This window comes from Nesoenas mayeri (assembly GCF_963082525.1).
Source record: "Nesoenas mayeri genome assembly, chromosome: Z".
Lineage (NCBI taxonomy): Eukaryota > Metazoa > Chordata > Aves > Columbiformes > Columbidae > Nesoenas > Nesoenas mayeri.
In genome coordinates this window covers 5,163,891-5,187,778 of record NC_137542.1, presented here as the reverse complement: position 1 = coordinate 5,187,778, position 23,888 = coordinate 5,163,891, and the positions used below count along the sequence as shown (strand labels likewise).

The window sequence follows — 23,888 nt, the reverse complement described above, 5'->3', positions numbered from 1 at the left end:
GCAGGGGCTGTCTTCCAAAATGAGGGCTTTGGGCTTGCCTCAAACCCGCTGTCAGCATAACTCTGGGGACGGAGGAGCTGGAACAATAGTGAGAGGCACTGGAGGAAAATATCTCCTGCCTCTTCCTTGCAGTTGTACCTGGGGCTGCCAGAAACGTGCCCAGAGCGGTGTGATCAGACACACCTATTTCTCCAGGCTTTTCTGGCTCAGGATTTATACCTTCCTGAAGGAGCGAGGGTTGTGGCACACGCTCCTCAGAAAGGAAACGTGCCAGAGTACAGCTCTTGCTAGCATTTTGTGCCTGGTGAAGTGTACCTCAAGTGTCTGCCACATACTAAGATAGGTACATTTTGCGAAAGGAGCTGCCCAAGGAGCACAGCAGGCTCTTTATTAATTGGTGAAAGTCCCTTGTAAAAGGGTAGTTTAAGAGTGCTGCTTATTACTTCCTCTCTGAGAGGTTTGGACAGCAAATGCACAGTCTAATCTTAAAAAAAAAAAAAAAAGAGAGAAAAAGAAAAGTGGCTGGAGATGTGTAAAACTAGGGTGGAGGAGCTTTGGCTCGGGAGGCTGCTGATGCGAGGCTGCCTGTAAATTGGCACCGGCAGGGGAAGTTTGGAACAAGCACCGATATGTTCTTTCATTGCAACCTCCGCTGAGACTGGGGAGGCAGAAGGGAAAAAGGGATTTCGGTCCCAGTCACTTTCCCCGTTTCAACCGACTTCGGGAGCCAGAGTGGAGGAGGTCTCTCCATTCTCTTCCCGGTTAATTGTTTAATTGGGAAACAATGCGCCGTTAGCACCCGCGTGCCCCTCTCCGGAGGGCCGATGCCGGGCGAGCGGAGGGGACCCGTCCCGCCGCCCGGGCTGGGGCTCCCCGGTACTTCCAGGGCCGCTGCTGGGCTGGGGTCTGAGGGCCCCCAGTCTTCCCTGAGGGCTCTTCGAGGGGGCGGGCGGGTGGCCGGGGCGGTGGGAGGGGGACCCGGGGCGCGCCCCTCCGCAGAGGCAGGCGCTGGGGGCTCTCCTGCGCCCTAGCAGCTGCGGGAGCTTTGCAAATTGCAAAGGAGGCTCTTGCAGAGCTTTGTGAACCCTCCTCTCCCCGAGCCAGCGCCCCTCCTCTGCAGCGCTGACGGTACAACGATATAATAATGATGGGTGGTTGAGCCTCGCATTTGAACTTGCAGGCGAGCTCCCCTTGCCCACAACTCGGTTCAGGCTCCGCAGCTCGGAGTCAGGTGCTCGCCGGTGGGGTGGGAGGGGAGACCGAGCTCTTGGAGAAGGGGAGACCCCGGAACCACCGTCTCCTTCCAGCATTAACGAGGGATTTACTCTTTCATGCGGCCGCTGGTATCTCTGGACTAGCTTAGCCACCACGTTGCGATTTTTTGCAATCTCTGCAACACGCTACTTTTTAAGGTAACTATAATTCTTTTAATGCGGGTTGGTTTTTTGTGTGTTTTTGGGTTTTTTTTCCTAAATTTACATATGATTGCCAGAAAACACCCAGTGCAATATTTAAAACTATTGTTTCACTGCTGGTACCTGTAAGGACAAAGAGTTGAACTGCAAACCTTAAAGCGGGAGAGAATAGCCGTGATTGGTGAATTTAAACAACCTGGGGTAAGTTCAACGACACGCAGGGAGAGAGGAGAAGGGATGCTCGGGTACTCGCAAAAATCTCCTGGTGAAAAGAGGAGAACAAAGAAAACTTGGAAATAAACGGCCTCGGGGTGGGAGCTCTGACAGAAGTCTTTGGTACTGGTTGCTTGAATGGCCGGGAAGGTACAGATGCACCTTGGCGTGCGATGGGGCTCAGAAGGGAGAAAGGAGGAAGCTATTTCCTACGGGTGTTAAATACACAAAGCGCCCGTGTGGCAGGCGTGACAAGAATGGACCTTTCCTCCGGCCACCAGGTTTTCTTGCTCTGAGGAAACCGTGTGTGCTCCGTCTCCTCCGCTCTTGTGTGTTCCCCTCTCCCCTCCATCGCCTTCTTTTTTTCTTCCCCCTTCCCTTGATGTTCCTGGAAAGCTGCTCACAGGGCAGAGAGGGGTTGAGGTGCTCAGACAGCATCTCTCCCAAAGGAGACGGAGAGCAAGGCGTCTTCTGAGCCACATTTTCCTTGCTGAAAGGGGGGCGCTGGGTGAGGACGAGGATCACAAGGTCAGTAGAGCAAAACGCCCCCTTTTACACCCAGGGCCAGCTTCTCGGGCACGGGCACTGCCTTCCCCCGCCGTTCCTCGGGATTTCTCCTTTGTTTTACAAGGCAAAGTGAGAGCATCGTGGAAGGAGAAGGGAGTTTCGACGGCGGGAAAAAGCCGGTGTGTGTGTTGGGGGGGTGGCATCGGCAGAGGCTCGGGATCTCCGCGGCAGGGATGGGGGCCCGCGGGCAGCCCCCGTCCTGTCCCCGCCCGGGCGGCCCCCACGCACCGTCCCCACACAAAGGGGCGGCGGGGAGCGGGCGAGGGCCGGGACCAGCCCTCATTGTCCCCCTTGTCACGTCCTCCTCGGCCACCCCCTCTCCCTCTCGGTACCCGCTTTCGGGATTAAGCCCCGATCGATTTTCCTTTTATTTTTTCTTTATAAAATAATGGGTGTTGAAACGTGTTGCAGAAGCCTATCCCAAGACGGAAGAGTGTAAATGTTGGGTGGCTTTAGGGTTTTTTTTGTGGCTTTTTTTTTCCTTTCGCTTAAGAAGGCCGAGCGAAAGGGGAAGTTTCCTTCCCAAAAGGAGTGAGTAAGACTTGGCGGAGCCAGAGGGGCGCAGCGCCGGCCGGGGAGCCCTGGCGGAGGCGACGATGCGCTGTGGCGGGGCGGACCCGGCCACCCCCGGGACGCGCAGCCGGGCGGGGGCGGGAGGCTCTGCCGGGGCTCGGCTGCGGGAGCCGCCGGCGGCCGCTGCTCGAACGCGTCCTGTGTCCGTCGGGGAGGTCCCGGGGGGGGCCGGGCTGGCGGGGAGCGGGGCCGGGCCGGGGGGTCCCGCCGCTCTCGAGGAACGGGACGGGCCCGCGCGCGTTGGCGGCGGCACCGCCGCTCCCCCTGGCGGCGAGCGCTGGGCTCGTCGTTTCCGTAGCCGGTGGTTTCCCGCCAGAGGGCTCCGGTTCCCCCCCACGCCCCCTCAGCTTGCAAGTGGAGGGAAAACTTCGTTATAATAATAATTAAACATATATATATATTTATATATATGTAAAAAAAAAAATTGTCGCCGAGGCGTTTCAGGCTGTACCGTCTCGGCACTCCCCGGGAGCCGACACCGCCGATGTTTGACAGCGGGGCGGGACCGGCAGGTTTCCCGCTGCTGGGCCCGGCCGAAGGGCAATACGAGCACACGCAGCCCCATGGGCGCCCAGTGTGGATACTGGACGAGCCTCTAAGGCTCTCAGAAGAAACCCTCGCCCAGACAGCGCTTTGGTCCTTATGCTGAGCCCCGCAAAAGTCGCGCCCGTGGGTGCTGCAGGCTGCATCTCTGTATCTTTTTCCCGTTGCTGCTCTTCACGTGTGCCCCTTGCTCCCTTTGCCGTGCTGGTGGTGTGGGTGCTGGCGAGGCTGGAGAGGTCCGCAGGTGTCCTGGAAGCGGGCAGGCAAGGGGGCAGAGCTGGTGTTTGGGGTGCAAGTAGAAGGAGAATGAGGATGCACATGGTTCTGCAGGCATGGGAGCTCTGGGACCTCGCTCTGCCCCCCCATAATTTCCACTGTGTCTCTGCGGGGCCGTCTGAGAGCCCAGAGCCGCTTCTGGTATGAATTAGGCCTGGGAGGGATGTCCTCAGGCAGCAGCTTCTCCGCAGCTGCCAGGGCGAGGAGCGCCAGAACACGCTGTGCTCTGGTCACTTTTCCCCTCTGCCTGCACTCGGAGCTGGAGACAGAGCCTCCCTCTTGTTGGGGCTCCTGCATGGGAAGGGTTCCTCCTGCAGCTCCTGGTGCTGGAGGTGGTGAGGAAGGGACGATGCAGGTGCCCCTAGGACCTTCTCGGAGGCCTTAGAAGGACCTTTGCAAGTGATAATGGGCTAAGAAGCCCCCACTGGTGAATCAGATGCAGGCGAGTCTGCCATGTGGCAGCACAGTGGACTAATTAATCACATGGCATGGTGAAACTGGCAAAGTTAATTAGGCAGCACTTAGGGTGAGGTTAGTACTTGTCAGCAATTAACAGTCAGATGGCATAAAAGGATCAAAGGACCGCAAAAGCAGAAGAAAGTGCAGACTGTGTGCCTTCGAAAAAGGATGGCAGCTGTGCAGCTTTCAGGCTGAGCTTGGAAGGTAGCAAGAGGTGTGCTAAATCTGGGATCGGTCATTTCCAGCTTGCTGGAGTTTCACTGGAAAGCTGTGTAATTTACTGTTTTATCTATTAGTAGGAGCAGCAACCTCAATTCACTTCTCTAGTGCCAGGTCCTGTTAGGGTTTTTCCTTCTTTTTTTTTAATTTTTTTTTTTTTTTATGTGAACGTGCATTTCACTATGGAGAAAAGGACAGTCAATAGGCAGAAGCTGCTTTTTACGTGTTTAAGGAACGTGGCCAGCCTTTCATAATACAGCTGTAGAGCACGTACTGAATCAATACCAGTGTGACCCCAGAAGTTGCAGCCTTCAAGGACAGCGTCACCTCTATGAAAATAGCTAATTTTTCATTGTCATAACTTCAGAGAAATTGAGGATAGTTTTTGGATGGTAGATTTTAGTCTGTTCCACACCAGGACAGTTTACTGTCTTTCTTAACCTGGGGTTTAAAACAGAAAGAGGGACATGATGTTCTCCCATCTGGTTAAATTAAAATAGCATTGGTGTGAGATCAAGGTTACATTGCAAACTAAACATGAGCTGGAATTTGATCAGAACTTATTGCTCCTATGAGTTTCTGCTGTGGTAAGGGAAGGTAGCACTGCCTGCAAAAATAGGAGCCCTGCCTTCTCCCCACAAAAAGAACCTCTGCTGCAAGTTTTTAAAGATGTGAAGTTTGCCAAGGACTTGGAATCTTTTGGTTAAAAGACACTATGTTCAGGGTTGCACCCTGTTTAAAAATGTAGTGTAAATTACTACTATAGGTCAGCCTGTCTGTAGTAGCTCCTAATGAATGGATCAGTCCAGTTGGAAACTAGTCAGTAGGCAACTCCAGTTTGGTCACATTAAGTGAGATGCTTTTAACAGAAGGTGGAAATTAAACACTTACTCAAGTCTTGCAGTCTTGAGTTGGCAGGATGTTCTTACTGTGTTCATAGTATTATGGCTTTCTCTTACTCTAAGGGTAGTGACACCAAGGGGGGAAAAAAAAAGTAAGCTTGTGGAAAAAGGTATGGTTAGAATGATTTTGGCTAATTACAGTGGGCTTAGGGGGTCAGTATGGCAGCCAGCCAACAGAGGCCTTTGTGGACTGTAGGGTGTGGGAATGGGACATATAAACCAGTTGTAGAGCAAGGGTTTTGCTGGGAAGGTGTGCTGTTCCTGCCTCCTCCTGCAGTCTGTGCCAATGAAAGGGAAGGAGGCAAGAACAGTTGCACCTGAAGATGAGACCCTTTCCCCAACATTTTTCATTGCTCGAGTAAGCACCTCAGGGTAGAGGAGATTTAGAAAAATAAAAGGTTGAGAGATGATTTTCTGAGAGCTGGATGTGTGGATTAGTGATGGGTGTCTCATATTATGCTCCATACTCAAGCAGTGCAATTTTGTTGAGCTCTTAGTGCAGCAGGTGTAATTCCTGCACTACTCAGTAAAAGGCTAAGTAGCCATCACAGCTGTGAATGCTTTTTCCTGTTCCCATGGCTGGGTTCAGCAATATCTTCAAAATTATCCTTCCACAGTTATCTGTCTGTTTCCATATCTCATTGGGGCCGTATGTATTGTGTTTAGTGACTAGAAGGTCACTTGGTCACTTGTGGGTTTTTTCAATAAGATTCCTCAAATTGCGTTGGTAAAGCAGTTGCCAACACGATCACAGTATCACAGTATGTTTGGGATTGGAAGGGACCTCAAAAGATCATCCAGTCCAATCCCCCTGCTGGAGCAGGAACGCCTAGGTGAGGTCGCACAGGAACATATCCAGGTGGGTTTTGAATGTCTCCAGACAAGGAGACTCCACAACCCCCCTGGGCAGCCTGTTCCACTGCTCTGTCATCCTTACTGAGAAAGAAGTTTTTTCTCAAATTTAAGTGGAACCTCTTGTGTTCCAGCTTGATCCCATTACCCCTTGTCCTATCATGTCCTATCATGTCCTATCATGTCCTATCATGTCCTATCATGTCCGAGGATCAGTTCTCTGTGCTTGTGTGCAAACTGGAGAAGTATGGCAAGAGGAGGTCCCGCCTGTACTCTGGACTCTGAGCCTAGGGCAGAACCTCAGGAGCAGAGGTCTCAGCTTGCTCTGAGCATGGCAGCAGGATTCGTCCCATTACCCAATGTGGAAGTGGTTACACCACCTCTTTTCATGGCAGTGTTGGCAACGAGCTTCTGAGGGCAATGGTTCTCCCATTGGTATGTGCGATGTGGTCAGTTACTCTTGGTCAGGGCTGGTGCAGTGGAGCAGGTGGTGGTTGCAACATGCAACCAGCCTTGTTTAGGTGTTGCACTCACATCTTTCAGGAAAAAGAAAATCCTTTGTTCTTTTTCTCCACTAATTTCTTTGAGTCCCTTGTTTCTGGGCCCAAAAGCGAAGGTTTGCCTTCTGCAGAAGGAAGGAGATTAAAGCGCATGGGTAAACATGGAAAGTTAAACCTGTAAACAGTTTATTCTAGACTTTTGTTTAGCTGTTGATGTAGCCAGTGTGTGACGCATGGGAACCACATGTGGACAGAACATCTCCAAAGAAGGTCTGGAGCTACTCCACTTTCACAGGGGCCAGAGCTTTCAACATTGTCTTACAGACAGGTCTAGTGTTCACCACCTTTGAAGATGGCGAAGTGTGTTGTTCTTGTTGTTCTCTCTTCAGAGTGCTTGTGCTACTGGGGGAACTAGTCTGCAGTGCGTTTGGTGCTTGAGGCTTCCAGGAGTTTCAGCATACAAGGGTTGCTTGAAGGGCCTTCTAGTCTGTGCACATCTGTAGGCTCAGTGTGACCTCTCCTTTTTTAAAAAATGTTGTGTAATAATGAGGATTATTTAAGTGTTTATCTAAGCAAGCATGTGACTGTATTTCAGGGCTGATCCGTTGCATTAAAAGGACTTAAATGTCTGCAGCTCTTGTGCAACCTCCTCACTTGTAACAACCTTCTGCAGGGAATTACTAGGGTGTGCATAGTATACCAAGGCACAGTATAGATTTTTAAAGTTAGTTGTTAAATAGCCACTTTTCTCCATGTACAGCTTGGCTTGTGTAAGCATAGGGAGAGAGAAAGCAGGCTGGATGGTGTTGAGGGTATCTATTAGTCTTCAGAAAAAACGCTTTATGGCAGGTAGGGCTCAAACTGAATGGAGTCAAAGAAGCCCCTGTTCTTGTTTGGGACTCAATCATAGAAACTGCAAATTCCATTGAGTTAATATTGCAAAATAAGTGATATCACGTTGTACACTCAGCTGTATTGAATGAGTGAAGCAGAGATGGGGCGTCTTTGGCAGCATGCACTCTGTTCTACGGAAAGCAGCTGTATTCTTTCCCCCACGCCCTGGGAATAGGTTGCAGCATACATTTTTCACTGTGACCGGCCGGCTCTGGCCTTCCACGCATAGGGAATGAAAAGCTCTCAGGTTTTCAGCCCTTTTGAGGGCGAATTCTTTAACATGATGTTGTTATGTTAGAGATTGCCTCATTGGGAAGGCTTGGTTTGAGATGTTTTGCATCTTTCCTGAACTGTTCAGCCGTTACAGGATAGGTGCCAATTCACACAGGATCGTGTGGTTTGGACTGCAGCTGTAAGATGTGGAGAAATCTTTCCTGAGACTGAACACATCACTGGTAGTTTTGTGAAGATGTTTCTCTGTGTGTCTTGCTGTCATGTTCAGTGTAGCCTGTGGAGGTTTTTAAATGCATTAGTTAATGTTTTAGCCCTAAACCATTACATGTAAGTATTAAAGAACTAAAATACTAATGTATAAAATGTTAAAATATATGTGTGCAATACAAGTTCCATAGTTGCAACACAGATGTACATCTATTCAATCTCTGTTTCAGTGTTCCTTAAAACAGTTCGACTGTAATCTCTCTTGGGCAAGAAAAAGCTATCACTTCAGGTTACTTGTCCAAGTAAAGAACCCCACATAGCATATTTTGACAGCAATATCAGGAAACTCAGGATTTTGTGATAAACATTTCTCAACAGCAGTGTTTGACAAACCACTGCTGAAAAGATTTTCTTTTGCTGGCTAGATACTACATACGTGTAACTATATGGAAGTGGAACTATTTATAAACTCTTTCTGGTAGTTGATGTTTATGGGGCTTGTAATGCTTTTGTTAGTGTACTTTTGAAATTTTTGGGATATTTACAGGTTCAATGTGTATAACTAAGAATTGGTATAAAAATGAACACACACTATTATGAACAGGCAATGTATTTTTATGTACATGTGATATATGTGGAGATCTTTACCGCTGTTAGAAGGTGAAGCCTGTAAAGGAAGTGGCAAGCAAACGCAAAGGGAACTGACATGTCTTGGTATCACTCTGCACTCAGTAACCTGAAACTCATTAGGAATCTGTATTCAATAGGGACACGTTGTCGTTATAAGAAATTTCCACCATAAAATACTATATGGAGAAATCTTGACTGGCAACCAGCTTGCAGATGGAAAGGATCATAGTGTGGATGTTGACTCATCATCAAAGTTCATGAGAAGCTTGTCATGGGAGACCCTTCTGACATGAACTGGGTTGTTAATTGTTGCTAAATGACAGGGTAGTTTGTGCTATGGACACAAAACTACTCAGAGGTTGAATCTGGACTGGCAACACCACACCAGGAAAAAGTAATCAGATTGTACTTGTACACTGCCACCACTGTATGGGAATAAATTTAAACCAGTAAATAGAAGATCAATATATTAAGAATTATTCACTGTCCTGCTGAACACCTTTTTAAGTAGATGACTGCTTCTAATATCCATAACAAATATTGATGTTCTGAGTTACAACTCTTGATAAGGACAGAATTCAATACTAACCACTTATTCCTTTGTTCTTTATTTCTAGGTCAAGATGTTGTTAAGTATAAAGAGTATCTTATGGATGTGCTCTACATTAGTTATAACATGTATGCTACCTAAAGGTGAGTGTTATACACAGAAGAATAATTTATTAAAATTCACTTCAGTTTTCCGTTTGGTAGGGTACTTCCAAAGACTGAGGAAACAACCCAAACTTGGGAGATTCAGTTTCTGGTCTTGCCTCTGCCACTCTTTTTACTGCAGTATGTAATTAACTTTGTTTCCTTGTTCTCATTGCTTTACTGATTTATAAAGAAAACACTTGGTGGGTGTGCATATTTTTGACAAGGTTTCTACATGCATGTCTGCTGAGGTTTATAAGTGCCATTACTACAATTCAAGTAACAATAAAGGAAATGTCATAGGATCGCATTGTGTAAAGCAAAATAAATTTCCTTCTCCAAATGTTCAAGAATGCATTTTAATTCTCTAACCTGAGCTTCTGAAATGCTGGACCTCTGACCCAGGTATGTCTTGCACGTTATTTTTCCGTGATCTGCTATGGATCTCCTTGCAGTAGATGAGGTGAGAGTTGATGAGGGTGCTAATTTTCATGAGGGGCAGACCTCTTCCATGAGAACTTCATGGAGGCAGCAGAATAGTGCCAAGAGCATCAGAGCAGATTCTGGGGAAGGACCCAGCCAGGCTGTAGAAGTGGTGGATGAAATGGAAGAATTTTTGGGCTACAGGAGCAGTGGTTTGGCAAACCCCCCAGTTAGACCCCAATGCACGTGCTCATGTATGCCATGCCACAGCAGACTTTTGGCTCCACGGGTCACAGCTCACACCCTCTCTGTATCCAGGGTGAAAAGTACCACATGCAAGTGGGGTTAAAGGGAAACTAGCAGCACCAGTTTCTGCCTCTGGAGTGGACAGTCTGTCTGTCAGCCCCTGTTGTGGAGGACACCATGAGCTAACCTGGTAGCAGGTCCCTAGGCTGCTGGCTTCTGGAGCAGTGACCTGTCAGGACGGCTGCCGGTCTTTGGTTTGGGTGGAAAGGAGACGCCTTTATGACTTCTCTTAGTGATTACATACTAATGCTGAAGTATGTGTTCATGTGTGGTTGCCATGGTTATTTGAAAGTTTGAGTCAAGCCTTTTGTAAAGAAAGGCCCCTACAGCTGCTGCAGACTCACAAAATCGGAATAACAGCTTTCACAAACCTCAAAGCAAGATTTTTGTTGTTGTTGTTGTTCTTGTGTTTGTTTTATATATTTTTTTTAAAATTATTTTTAAAATTTTCTTTCCAGGAACAACTCAAACTGATTTTAGCCTTTGGGAAGATCAAATGTACCCTTTTTTTTTTTTTTTCCCCAGCTTGCACACCATTGCTATCAAAGTCTTTAGGCAGTGCTGTAAGATAAAGGAAAAGACTGCTATGGTTAGTGCAGCCAATTAAAAGTTTATTTCTTTTTACTCAAGCAGGTTGGGAGCACCATCCTTTACTATTTCCTACCATCGTTTCTCCCTTAAAGCTGGTTTTGTTTTTTCCATTCTTTATTAGGCATACAACAGGCCAGAATGATTAGACTTTTCAGGGACAACAGATTCAAAGCTTGAGGCAGGGGGCAAGCCACTAAAACTGAACTTCCATTTTCTTATTCATGGAAAGCTTAGACTGATTTGGTTATTAAATGTCAAGCTTTTTTTCTGCCTCCAGGTTGTTTTTTTTTTTACTTAGTAAAATGTCTGTAAGCTGACATTTAATAATTTGTTCATGTGAAACCCTTGGAGAGGCAAAGCAAGCAATCGTCAGAAGAGGTCATGGACTGCAAAGTCAGTCTATATGGAGAACTTGTGTGTTTTTACTTGATAACCTACTTATACTTAAAGGGGGCTTCTAAGAAAAGTTGAAAGAGGTTTTTACCAGAGCAGGTCAAGGGACAACAGTTTTAAACTGAAATAGAGTAGATTTTGATCAAACATACAGAAGAAATTTTTCGCGGTAAGGGTAGTGAGGCACTGGAGCAGGTCTCCCAGAGAAGTTGTGGGTGCTCCCTCATTGGAAGTGTCCATAATCAGATTGGATGAGGCTCTCAGCAATCTGATAGGGTGGAAGATGTCCTAGCCCATGGCAGGGGGTTTGGACTAGATAATTTTTTGAAAGGCCCTTCCAAACCAAACCATTCTATGATTTTAAGTTCAAGCTTTCTTTAAGGCAGAAATGTCTGTTTTAAGATAGAGGAAGAACTGCTACCGTTATTTAGTTAGCTTCAAAGTGGGGTAAATGACAATTCATCACTCACACAAGGAGAGGTCTAAAGATAAAATTTTAGCTGAAGATCAGCCTTGGGATGGAGAACATGTAAGGTGACAGAATAAGAAAGGCAAAAGAATCTGTCAAGAAATTCAAACCTAATATTTCGGTTGTGATCTGTTGAAAGTCTATTTATGTTTGCTTAGGGCATAGTTCATGGTCAATCTAATCACACATACATTTTAACACTAGCTGGAACTGTTCTGCACCTTTTCTGTCCCCTGATGCTAGTTCTTGTGCTTTTCTTTGTGCTGACACATTCAAAACCCGCCTGGACACCTTCCTGTGTATCCTCATCTAAGTTCCTGCTCCGGCAGGGGGATTGGACTGGATGATCTTTTGAGGTCCCTTCCAATCCCTGACATTCTGTGATTCTATGATTTATGTGGATATGAGGCCAGCTGAATCAGGTAAATTGTTTGAAAGAGCATATGGCATTTCTTGTAGGTTATTTTTCCACTGTATTAGACCATTGATCTGACTTGCTGCCTTCTGCAAATGCTGGTGCTGGCAGAACTGGGAGACTGAGATTGCATCACTGGAAGTGGGGAGGAGTGGGATGGGTCCTTGAAGTGGTAAAACATGGGATAGCACCTTTAGATGTCCTCTGACTTACTCCACCTTTTGTCAATGGTTTGTTTTTTCTCCAGAGTAGAATTTTTAGTACTTAAGCAAGTTTTGTGTGGGTGTTCTGGTAAGGGCTTCTCAGGAATATAGACCAGGTTCTGACTGGTCCTTATTTGCCTAAATCTTTCATAAGGAATTAAAAAAAACCCTTATGTCTTTAGAACACACTGTGAACTTTGGGGGTTTTATTTTTGAAGTTGTGGGCCCTTCTTTTGCCATAGAGGCTCTTAAGCATGTTCAAAGTATGACCACGGTGAAGAAAACAAAGATGCAAAACTTTTTCTATTTCATGAACTGATCCAATAGAGTCTATGATATCAACTCATATCTTTCTGTTTTGTAGAAATGCCAGTCAGTTGGTATAACAACACATTTGAGGATTATTATTACAAGACAGTGTTTACAAGTAGAGCTGTTTCTTTTGTTTAAAAAATACTCTTCAAAATGCAGAGATACATTTCATTTTTAGAGTTAGGAATCTGAAGTTTTCACTTCTTCTTTTTAAATACTGAATTTGAATATAAAATTGAAGCCTTGAAATCTTTCATGAAACACGAATTCCTGTCCTTCCATTCCCACAATGGATTGGATCACTCCACATGACTTAATTAAATTTAGGTAAATAGTCACTTCAATATGATGCATTGCAATGTTTCCTTTAAAAAGCTTTCAGGCAAAATTTTACAACTTTACCTTTTTTTCTTTCAAGAGTTAGATGGGAAATTTGTGAAAATCAGCAGTTATTTTTAAAGTGTAAATCCTGAAATCTGTGAGTCTTAATATTAAGTCATAACAAAACTGAAGCTTAATACAGAACACAGCAAGTTATAAGCATCCAGAGTTTTATGCATTCACCACTAATGATTATTCCCGTCTTTGTTTTCTCTTCCGTTCTCATCTTTGTGAATGGTCACATTCATAAATACCTAGCGTGTTTGCCTGGCACTCTCATTAGATTTCATGTAGCAACAAAAGTATTTTTCCTTTGATGGCAAATTGAGAATGGTCTTGCATGGGTTCTTTAAGACTTTACATTCTCGGAAGATGTGTGTCAGGAAGGCAGCAGGAAATATGGTGTGAGGTTCTGGGGTCACGAGAGTGCCCCTCTGCGAGACCTTTGCTGTTTGCTCTGGTTCTTGTGAAGGATTAATGACAGAAGTTCACAAGCAAGGTTTACACCTACTGCTAGTGTGGCATTTACTCACTTTGAGCTAGCTGGTGTTGGGATATTTTAGTTTATAAGCTGGATTCTGATTATGAGTAATGTTGGAGTTTATATTATCCATTTTAAGCCTCTGTTTGTCATGCCATAAGTGACTATGCTTTCTTGAAAGCCCTGTAATCCAGAAGACAGTAGAAAAACTCTAGGTTACCATATGTGATATGTTCTTTCGAAGGTATACAAGTAATACGCCAGTTTAAAACATAGAATCACAGAATTTCTTGAGTTGGAAAGGGCCTACAAGGATCACCGAGTCCAGCTCCTGACCTTTCACAGGACAACCTCACAGTTCACTCTGTGTGTCTGAGGGTATTGTCCAGTCTCTTCTTGAACACTGTCAGGCTTGGGGCTGTGACACCTCTCTGGGCAGCCTATTCCAGTGCTCCAACACCCTTTGGGTAAAGAACCTTTTCCGAATGTCCAGCCTGAACCTTTCCTGGCACATTTTCCTGCCATTCCCTTGTGTTTATGTTCTGTCAAGGTTTAATGTAAGGTGACAATAAACCATGGCAGATGCTCTCTGTTGATATCTCCACCACCCTCTCCTGATTGGGAAGATGATAAGGAGGAAAAAGGAAAAGAGACTTCAAATTAGAAAGGTTTTAAAGGCTTTACTAATGCTACTAATGAATAGAGAAAATATACAAAATATACAGAACCAATCTTGATTGTCCCGGGTAGCAACTTTGTCCCTCCTGGCATGCCTCCAGCAGCTGCAGGGCAGGCACCCAGAAGTCCTGGGCAGGACTTCACAGCAAACCAGAAACTGGATTCAGGGATGCAGGGTCTCAGGTTGCAGGCAGACAGGCAGGGTCCTCTCTAGATACTGGCCATGGTTGAAGAGAGCAAGACCCTCATGATCTCCCACTTTTATATGAAGTATCATGTGGATGGGATGGAATACTCAGCTGGTCAGTTTTAGTCACCTGTCCTGTCTACCCCTCCTTGCAAATGGGTGTCATTATCAGTTAACCTTGGTTATCATAGTAATAAATCTAAACATGAGCTTCTTCTGTATTCCACCAGTCATCTTATCAGCTTTCATAGCACAGTGTCCGAAAAATACGCAGGCAAAAATTCAGAGAAGTGCAGTTACTTGGAAGGCACTTAGAAGAATTTAGCTGAAAGGAAAATTTACTCAAAGAGAATTAGTCTTGTTTTTAACAAAACCAGGACCATTACATGTGCTATACCATAGATTTGTGCATGCCTGTGAAGTCTTCATATGTTATGTTGAGTTCTGCAGATGAGATTTACATTTGTCTGGCTTCCTGTGAGTTTCTTCCACAATATGAAAGTAGTTGGTTCTTCTTCATTCCGTGCCTCCTTCTCTGTTTCACTTGCTCAGACCATAAATCGCTTGGTAAAGAACTCAGTGAGGGGTTTTGTTGAGTCTCAGTGTGTTACCTCTGCCATCAAACTTTCAGATAAGTTTGTGTAAGTGGTGCGTTCATTTTAGTTTATAATTATCTTCATTAAAGGATTTATGGTTAATGAGAAGACTACTCTTAAACTTGGTGTTAGTAGTCACATCAACAGAATACATAATTTCATTGATCCTTTCTATTGTTGCTGGTAGACAGGGCAGTATACCATGTATCTAGGCAGGTGGCTGATGAACTAAAAAATAACATTCTTTTTTTTTTTTTTTCTCTCATAAATTTGGCTTAAAATAAATAGAACCTTTTACTCTTTAAGCATGTGGTTTTTGTCTACATACTCAGTAGCAACATTCTGTTCAGTTAAGCTTAATTACATAGCAAAATTACTCCTCTAAGCAGTGTCACTTAATATAGGGAATTCTTAGCTTCAGACTTCTTGTCCATTACAGACCTATGGGTCTGACTAATGTAATATAAAAAGTCAGAATTCTGTGTGGTTTTTTTTAAAATTTTCTCTCTAGATTTCTATTTTAAGAACTTTGTAATATTTGCAACACAAAAAATAAAAAATTCTAGGGAAAGAGGCATTCTTCTCAAGCAAGAAATTCTTCTAAAGTTTGTCTCCCACTTTGAAAGGAAGATACTAGGCTATGTGTTGTTGGTAGGATAAGCTGACTTTGCTGCTGAAATGGCAGACTTTGGGGACCCAAGGGAGTTTTGCTGCTGGAAAAAAACACAAAAAGGGAAGGTGGATTTATTTTATTTTATTTTTTTTTTTGAAGGAAGAGTGTGCTACATGCCATCATTACCATGATAAACTGACACAAATGCATAGACATAGCTTTAATTCTGAAGAAAATTAGACAATTATAAAATGTGGCCAAATCTTATCCAGTAAGTTAAACCTGACAGGGTTGTCTCCTGTCTGGACATCACATGGCAGAAGTTTTCATTCTGCATTCTCTTCCTGCTACTTACTGTGATGATGGATATATTTAGTATTTAAACAGAGGAAGACAACAAAAATACCCAGCTGCTAAGGCACACTGCCTACTGAGTCTGCCCATAATCTGACTGCATTGTGCTGTTTTTGGCCTGTCTCTGGTTTATCTTTTTGTCCAAATCTTCTATTGACATTACTGAGAGTTTTGTCAAGATACAAGTTTGTGGCTAGGTGATTTGGACTTAGCTGTGTATTTTATTTCTTTATTTTAGATGCATTTTTCCAATAAATAGATTATGGTTGAGTGATCATAGAATCATAAAAAAGTTTGGGTTGGAAGGGACCTTCAAGGGTCATCTAGTCCAAACCCCAAGTACATATTAGTTAGCAAGAGAAAAAAATGCTTATGTTAATCACCAACCAGCTTAGTCATTTCAAAACTGTCTTCTTGTTTAAGACCACACCATGTTACAAGTATTCTAGGTCCCACATGGTGAGGTCGAGATACAGAATAAAGCAATGTTGGGAAATACTTGCTTTGCTCAGCTTGTGTTCCAGTTTGCAAACAGTTACAAAATGTTTTGTTAATATTTTTGCCCGCCATGTCCCTTCTAAGAAACAGGGACATGGGTTAGAGGTGTACTTGGCAGTGTTAGGTTGATGGTTGGACTTGATGATCTTAAAGGTCTGTTTCAACCAAAAGAATTCTATGATTCTATCTCATACTATTGATAGTGTCTGAAAAGGAGACACAACATGCAGTATAAGCGTAGGAATACTGCTGAAGGAACAAAAAGGCTGTATGGATTAATAGGAGATATTGATGCTTTGACCAGTAAATTCTGCTGCAAGAAATCAAACTTTTTGGAATGGTGCAGGAACTTGACTTCATATTATGTTTCAGTGCTAAATATATATATATATATTTCAGTAGGGAAAAGCTTCTCCCCTCTTTTTCTTCTCCCCTCTTCTCATGATAACAAAGAGTGCTTTTATATAGTATTTTTAATGCTTTCTGCAGTTACACAGGTGTGTTTGTAGCTACATGGTCTCATGTTCTGGGATGTAGCCCAGTTTAGGATAGATCTAGTTTGTATACCATGATGATATGTGTTGTTTGCCAAGAGTTTCAGTCTGTTGATGTGAAGAAACAAATTTTAAGGAGAGGAAATTTCCCCAGGGTTCAGTGCTGATATTCCAGATCACTCATAACCAGAAACAAAGTTCTCAAAAGTTTATTAAAATTCTGTCAGTCAGGATAATTATGACTAGGTAATTTTTCTTTTAAGAAGTTCCTGTAATCTATAGAGATGACAAGAGATCATAATAAATGTTAAATATTTTGAGACTGATTTTAATCTCCCACCTGTGCAATTTGGCAATAATTCCATTAGAGCTGATAGGACTGAGCATTCTGTTTCTTCATCCTTGGCCCAGTGTAGCTCAGTGAATTTTCAAGAAACTAAAGGTGATATAAAAGGCAGTGATGTTACTATACTTTACATTTTCAGGATAAAATCAGTCCTTTCTAGTTTTTAGCAATCAAATTGATTCTAGGTGAGCTGAATTTTTATTTCCTTAGGGAAGTAAAGAAATAAAATATCCTCAATGGATTTCCGCCCCCCCCCTAAAGAAATGTGTGTGTAATCAAAGCTTTTGAGCTAGTCTTTAGTCTTCAGTAACTTCTACAGGCTTTTCTTCAAGCCTTGTGAATTCTTTAGTCTTTAGGCCTGTTTTGAAAGGCTGAGGGAGCTGGGTCTCTTTAGCTTGGAGAAGAGGAGACTGAGGGGCGGCCTATTAATGTTTACAAATATACAAAGGGTGAGTGTCACGAGGATGGAGCCAGGCTCTTCTCGGTGACAGCCAATGGTAAGACAAGGGGTAAAGGGAACAAACTGGAACACAAGAGGTTCCACTTAAATTTGAGAATAAACTTCTTCTCAGTGAGGGTGGCAGAGCCTGGCCCAGGCTGCCCAGGGAGGTTGTGGAGTCTCCTTCTCTGCAGACATTCCAACCCGCCTGGACACCTTCCTGTGTAACCTCATCTGGGTGTTCCTGCTCCGGCAGGGGCATGGGACTGGATGAGCTTTCCAGGTTCCTTCCAATCCTTGACATTCTGTGATTTTTGTCTTTCCCTGTTTCACAGATAGATTCTTGCTAGGTCTGGACCCAAAGTTTGTGAAGTGGTTATTTTATTTGACTGTTAAATGTGAATTGTGTCATCACCAGTCTCTGTTAATGGAAGAATGAAAATCTCACCACATGCCTGAAACACAGAGTGAGCATCTTACTGGTAAATGTGTTCAGACAGTGCCATTCCATTTGAATTTTTCAGCTGAGCTTGGGTGCAACACACCAGCAACAGCTGGTCTGATCAGTTTTGATACAGTCCTACTGAGTGTACCTGCATTGTGTTTCCAAGAATTACTAGTTAGGTAGGCATGGATGGAAAGGACCAGAAGATTGCCTTTCAAACTTCTGGGTCTTCCTTGGTCAGTCCTTTGTTTTGTTTTGTTATTTTTTCTAGTTAGTGCTTTATTATTAAAATATTCACAATGAGGGTGGTGAGGCCCTGGCACAGGCTGCCCAGAGCAGCTGTGGGTGCCCCATCCCTCGCAGTGATCAAGCCCAGGGTGGATGGGGCTCTGAGCAACCTGGTCTATAGGAAGGTGCCCCTGCCCATGGCGGGGGGTTGGAACTAGATGGTCTTTAAGGTTCCTCCCAACCCAAACCATTCAACAGTTCTATGAAAATGCTTGGCTACCAAGCTGAAGATTCTTGTGTTGTATATGTTTAGATAATACTATTAATACTTTGTGCCGTATAAAGCCATCTCTTTCTGTTAAAAATAATCAACTTAATGAGCAATTCCGCCCCCCCTTTTTTTTTTTCTTTTCCCCCAAATCTTCTCCTCCTTATGGAGACATGATATTTTTCATGATAGATAAATAGCTTAATAATTTTCATGTGCTGGTGTCTCATATTTCATGTATCATTCTTTTGGTGGCTACTGTTTGAAGTTTTTATATTTCCAAACCTGTTGAATCTTAGCTTGTTTCAAATTAATGATCAGCATGTTCCACATTTCAAAAATGTTAGAGTGCAGGACAGTGAAAGAGGTAAGATAGATACTGTTGTGCATTCAGCTTTTAATCTTCATTAATCCATTATTTATGGTGAAATAACATCACATGAAAAATAAATCTAACAGAAATCCTCTCTTCAGACAGTTGCTGTGTGTAGGTTGAATGAACAGTAGTCAACTTTCCCCTCAGGATATTGTCAGATGGAAGCATTGCACTGTAAAGTGTTTGCAGCTGGAGATGTCATAAAAAATGATAAAGGCCCTATCATGTCAAGTCTGAGCCAAGTAGGGACTTTCTATGTGCGTTACTTCCTTCTCTGCTTTAACATCCTGCAATACTTTATTTCTGCAATGTGTTAAAGTCCCTGAGGCAGCAAGGAAATAATTTTAAAAGAATGACTATTTAGGGGAGTCTCACCAGAAAGGCTTTTGTTTCAGCAGGTATGCAATAAAAACAGTTAACCCTTGAAAGAATAATGGAGTAAGGGATGTCATGTATGCAAAGTCATGCACTATGTTTTGCTCTTAGGACAGGAGCAATGAACAAGCTACTGTGAGGTACGGCTAGGTGTAAACATTGGTAGCTCACCTGTGTACGTGCTTTTGGCCACATCAGTAGATATGAGGTGACTTGCCATCTTTTGCTTACAGTGATCTTCCTCCTCTGAAGTGGAAAAAAACATAGCTCTTACAGTTCATCTATCATTTAAAATTTCATAACAATTTCTGAAGAAGGTCAAGGAATTGGTGACTATAACAAACAGAGAAAACAAGTCAGGGAGCAGTGAATTAAAGCGGCCCAAATGGAAAAGGGCTCCATCAGCAGTCGAGCATATTGGTGCCAACTTTTTTAAGCTTATGCTAATCAGTCCTGTTACAAATCAGTTAAGGTTCATGGATTTCAGGTCTTGCATGTCTGTGAATCATTAAACAACAACGAAGTGTATCTGTTTCCAATTTTGCTGTTCCACTAATGTGATTTCTCCTTTCTCTCCCCATCTCTTCCCTTTTTCTAGTTAAAGCAGAAAAAAAAACCCTGGTAAAGGGTTCCCTCTCTGGAACTTCAGTCCTGCCATGCTTCTTTTCAACCACACCCACTATAGCCTCCAGCTATGCAGCTGAGTATCTTCGAATCAAATGGTCAAAGGTTGAACTGGACAAAAGTGGAAAAGATGCGAAAGAAACCACAGTGCTGGTGGCCCAGAACGGCAACATCAAAATAGGTCAAAGCTACAAAGACAGAGTGTCTGTTCCGACCCACTCAGAGGAGACCGGAGACGCTTCGCTGACGTTCTCCAAGCTGCGTGCCAGTGACGCAGGGGTGTATCGCTGCGATGTCATGTACGGAGTTGAGGACACACAAGGCATTGTATCGCTGGCTGTTCAGGGTAAGGATTTATCCATTTCATTTGTGCTCAACAGTGATTCTAGTTAAAACAGTTAAATTTAGTAATAAACATATAACTAAAGATAATTTAAAGGAGCATATTTAGCATTTTACCCTTCCTTAACTGTTCACTCTTTCCAGCCTCTTTGTTTTATTTATTCTCATGAACCTTTTCCAATCTGTAGCCCTCTAACTTCTCACACCTTTGGGGAGGATATTTTTGATTCCCGGAACAAATGCTGTTTGCTTATTCCCAAACTAGTTTGATACTTCAGTTTAGTTTATGTGTTTTTCAAGACATGCTCTTTCTTTTATTTTTTTTTTTAAGTTTTCTCAAACCAGGCCTTTTGAAACATGATACATATTGTATTAATACATCTGTCTGAAAATGTCAATGTCCTTACAAGAAGGCAGACTTGGCAGGCAGAAGAAGTCTCTTTTTAATTGTTTATGTAGGAGGAAAGGAAACAACTGCCTTGCTACTGGAGCTGTGGTTGGCCTGTCTTGCCATTTGATGTACAAAAACCATAGTGCCAACAAAACTGGGAGCCACACTTTCTGTGATCAAGTGCAGTGGAAGCGTTTCTTTGTCCCACTAATAGAGGTTGGGTAGGTAGGAGGAAACCCACATGGCATAAGCTGCAGGGAAACAAGTAGGGAAATGGCTGCTTAATGTTCTTCCATGTGGAGGATCCAGGGCGAAGAGTTTGCTTGCCATCACTATAAGGAAATAATCTCCGAAACTTTCAGGAGTGAGAAGTGTACATGTAAAGAGATGGAAAAGACAGGACTTTCAAAAGCATGTAAGTGGTAAACGAAGCATTTGATCTATAGGTGTTATTCTCCTGCTTATGCAGCATGGTGAGTACAGCATAGAGATGGCTCCAGAGCCTGGTGTTGTGTAGCCCCGTCAGTTTGGCACAGAGCCTGAGCTAACAAGCTGTGCTGAAAGGCAGGAGGCACCAGCCCAGGCTCTGTGCCACATGAATGCAAATTCTAGACCCAAACTACTCTGCATGCTTAGAACAGCACTGTGCTGTGGGGATGTACCGGCTTGCACGAGCCTTAGTTTGGACTCTGCCTTACACTCCTTTGCACTTAGGTGGTTTTTGAAAGTTCAGTATTTACTCAGATGACTGAATCCCAAAACAAACATTAATATCTGCTGCTGGAAATTATGGATTTGGCTAAGATTTTTTTTTTTTTTTTATGAGCTTAATACTGCATTGTTCTTCCAATATGTTTAACCCAACTTGAACAGTCTTTTGGCATTGATTCAGTGAAAGGTTTTGAAGATGTGGTCCTCATTTGGAAATACAATAAATCAGTGTAACCATTAATGTCTGTATGACTTCATGAACTGCTCAGTCCTAATGGCAAAAGCAAAAGAAATCTTGGTTTGAACATTACTTTTCAGTAACTAGTGTACCTGACATTCTTTATTTCTTTTCAAGTGCTCCCTTGACTACATATCTGTATCTAGGAGCAGCAGATGTTTATGACAATAAAATATCTGATGATTTATGGCAATGTTTCAGCTTCTGTAGTTAGTGCTCCTGCAAAACTCTGCAATGAGATGAACTGATTGGGTTATTTTTTTAAGTTGAAATAAAGTCTCACACACTCCATTTTATTTCTGCAACTGTTCTTTTCCATGATTGCTTTAGTGTCAAAATTTCAGGAGTGGAAAAATCCAGATCTTGACCCAAATGGAAAACAGCATTTTTAGATTGTCCTTTGTGCACTCCATTCTCTACATTAAGTAAACAAATAACATTTATCAGACTCATAAGACTCTCATGCGAATGTCTCCGCTGAAATCTTCTGCCGTCATTTCAGTAATGCACTTTTGTTTTGTGATTTCAGCTTTTATTTAAAAAAAAAAATATTAGTCCCAAATGCAATTTATTGCTTTATGTTGTCTTTTTGAATCTGTACCCTAAAGTGATAACAATTGGAGAGACGTGATCTTCTATATACCCTCTTTGTGTGTTCTTCTCCGCCTGTCCTTGGCGTGGTGTGGGGACATCTTTCCTCGTTAGTTGCGGTGACTCCGGAGCTGAGGGCTGTGGTGGTTCAGCACTGTGCCCCGGTCAGCTCTCCCAGCCATGAGCAGGGCTCTTGCAGACCATCCTGTGAAGTCCTGGCGAAATTTTCACAAGTTTGGCTATTCTGTACATTTTATGCTCATCACAAATGAAACCTAACGTGGATTTGTGTAGCGCTTTTTTTGCGAGGCCTGGGCAGGCATGTGTTGCTTTAGCATTTCAGTGGATTAAAAGTATGCATGAAAAGCAATAACTCTGGCTTGGGTAGTATTTGATCATATACCTTAGCTCTAAATTGAAACAGGATAACTTTAATGAAGACAGGAAACTTCTGCAGAATTCCCTGTGTGTGGCAATTCAGGTGTGGGAAGAAATGTTACTAGTGCTTCAGAAAGCAACACTCAAGTGTTTCTTGAAGTGCCAACACTGTTATGTGCCTTAAGTCCAATTTAATTAATGTCTCAGAAGTGACCAAATGAAGTGGGCCAAAGCTTATCTGCATCATTCTGCTGAAGCAGGTGGCATTGCTCTTTTGTTATGATGTTACCTTTATGAGGTTTGTTTGGGTATTTTTAAACCAATAGAGGACTTGAGTTCTAACTATTTCCAGGTTTTCCACTTGAAAATGAGGGACATTCCCCGGTTTGAAACTTTAAAACAAAAAGCACATTCCAGCACCAAAGAAGCCAAGTAGATAAGCTTAGACAGCTGTGCTGTTTGTTTTTCAAATGAGCCATTACAAGTAAGATAATAGATAACTGGGGGAGCTAACTAGAATAAGGACAAAATGGCTATCATTGCTATTCCTCTTGTTTCATTTAGGTATGTTAAGAATACAAAATCAGCTGTTGAACCCATTGTGCATCGAATGGATGTATTTTACCAGTGATAGAATGTATTGTGAATGGAAAACTCGATTTCTAAGAAGGAATAATTTTCTCTGTAGCATGTAATTTTTCCCAGATTAAACTGTACAAGCTGAACAGTTGATATTAGTCACCAAAATAAACAGTAAAACTTGTAATGCCATTTTTTTTTATCTGAGTCTCAGGACCAAGGCTATCTACAGAATTGTGCATCTATTTTTTTTGTGTGTGTGGCTATCACAACAGACAAATTCAATAATTTGTATGTAAATATGCAGTTAATTTGCTATTTTTAGTTGCCTAATGAACTTATGAAGTTCAGAAAAGTCAGATTTATATGCTATTAACAGTACAAATATTACCTTTACCAAGAAGATAGAAAGTAAATACAAAACTACCTTCTTGACCGCGACAAACCTGTATTTCAGTGCTTTGGCTCAAAATACTTCAGCATCAAATCGTACCTTGCCATAGGATTATTTATATAGTGTCTGAGTAGATTTTGTTTTTAATATAATCAACTGTTGTGTAATTTAAATTCCTCACAAATTAAGCCAAACAAGTTCTGTACCATTTCAGACAGAAGTCTGTGTGTCCCAGTGCCCTGTTCCAATGAAAGCAGCAATAGCTGATACCAAAGGGCAAACGTAACTGTTTTCCCTGTGTTCTCTGTTGCTGTCAGACACTTGTCACCCATGGATTTCTTGAGTCAGATGCCATAGCTTTATGTTAGGCAATCCTGCACATTACTATTTTTTTTTTAAATGTATGTAAATTTTTAATATCCACAACTGGAATACCAGTTCAGCCACCAGTTAACCACAGCTGGTTAAGTTAGTCATTAATCACGAGGAAGATATGCATGTCTGATCACTCATGTTGCCTTTTTCTCTACTGTATCCTATTTTGACGGGTAAAAGTCTTTCTAAAGAACGGCAGGGCCTAGGAGATTGCCAT

The 23,888-nt window shown here is 43.0% G+C and overlaps 1 protein-coding gene across 1 annotated transcript in view; it reads left to right on the top strand.

The window, feature by feature from the left end:
- Positions 1-9,107: 9,107 nt before the first annotated feature.
- VCAN (versican) overlaps positions 9,108-23,888 on the top strand; it is a gene marked incomplete at both ends in the record, with an annotated part of 104,473 nt that continues 89,692 nt past the window's right edge. Inside the window, 2 exons of the mRNA XM_080362918.1 lie at positions 9,108-9,177; positions 19,647-20,018. Of these exons, the coding sequence (XP_080219044.1) occupies positions 9,108-9,177; positions 19,647-20,018 (442 nt within the window). The remainder of the gene's footprint in view (positions 9,178-19,646; positions 20,019-23,888) is intronic.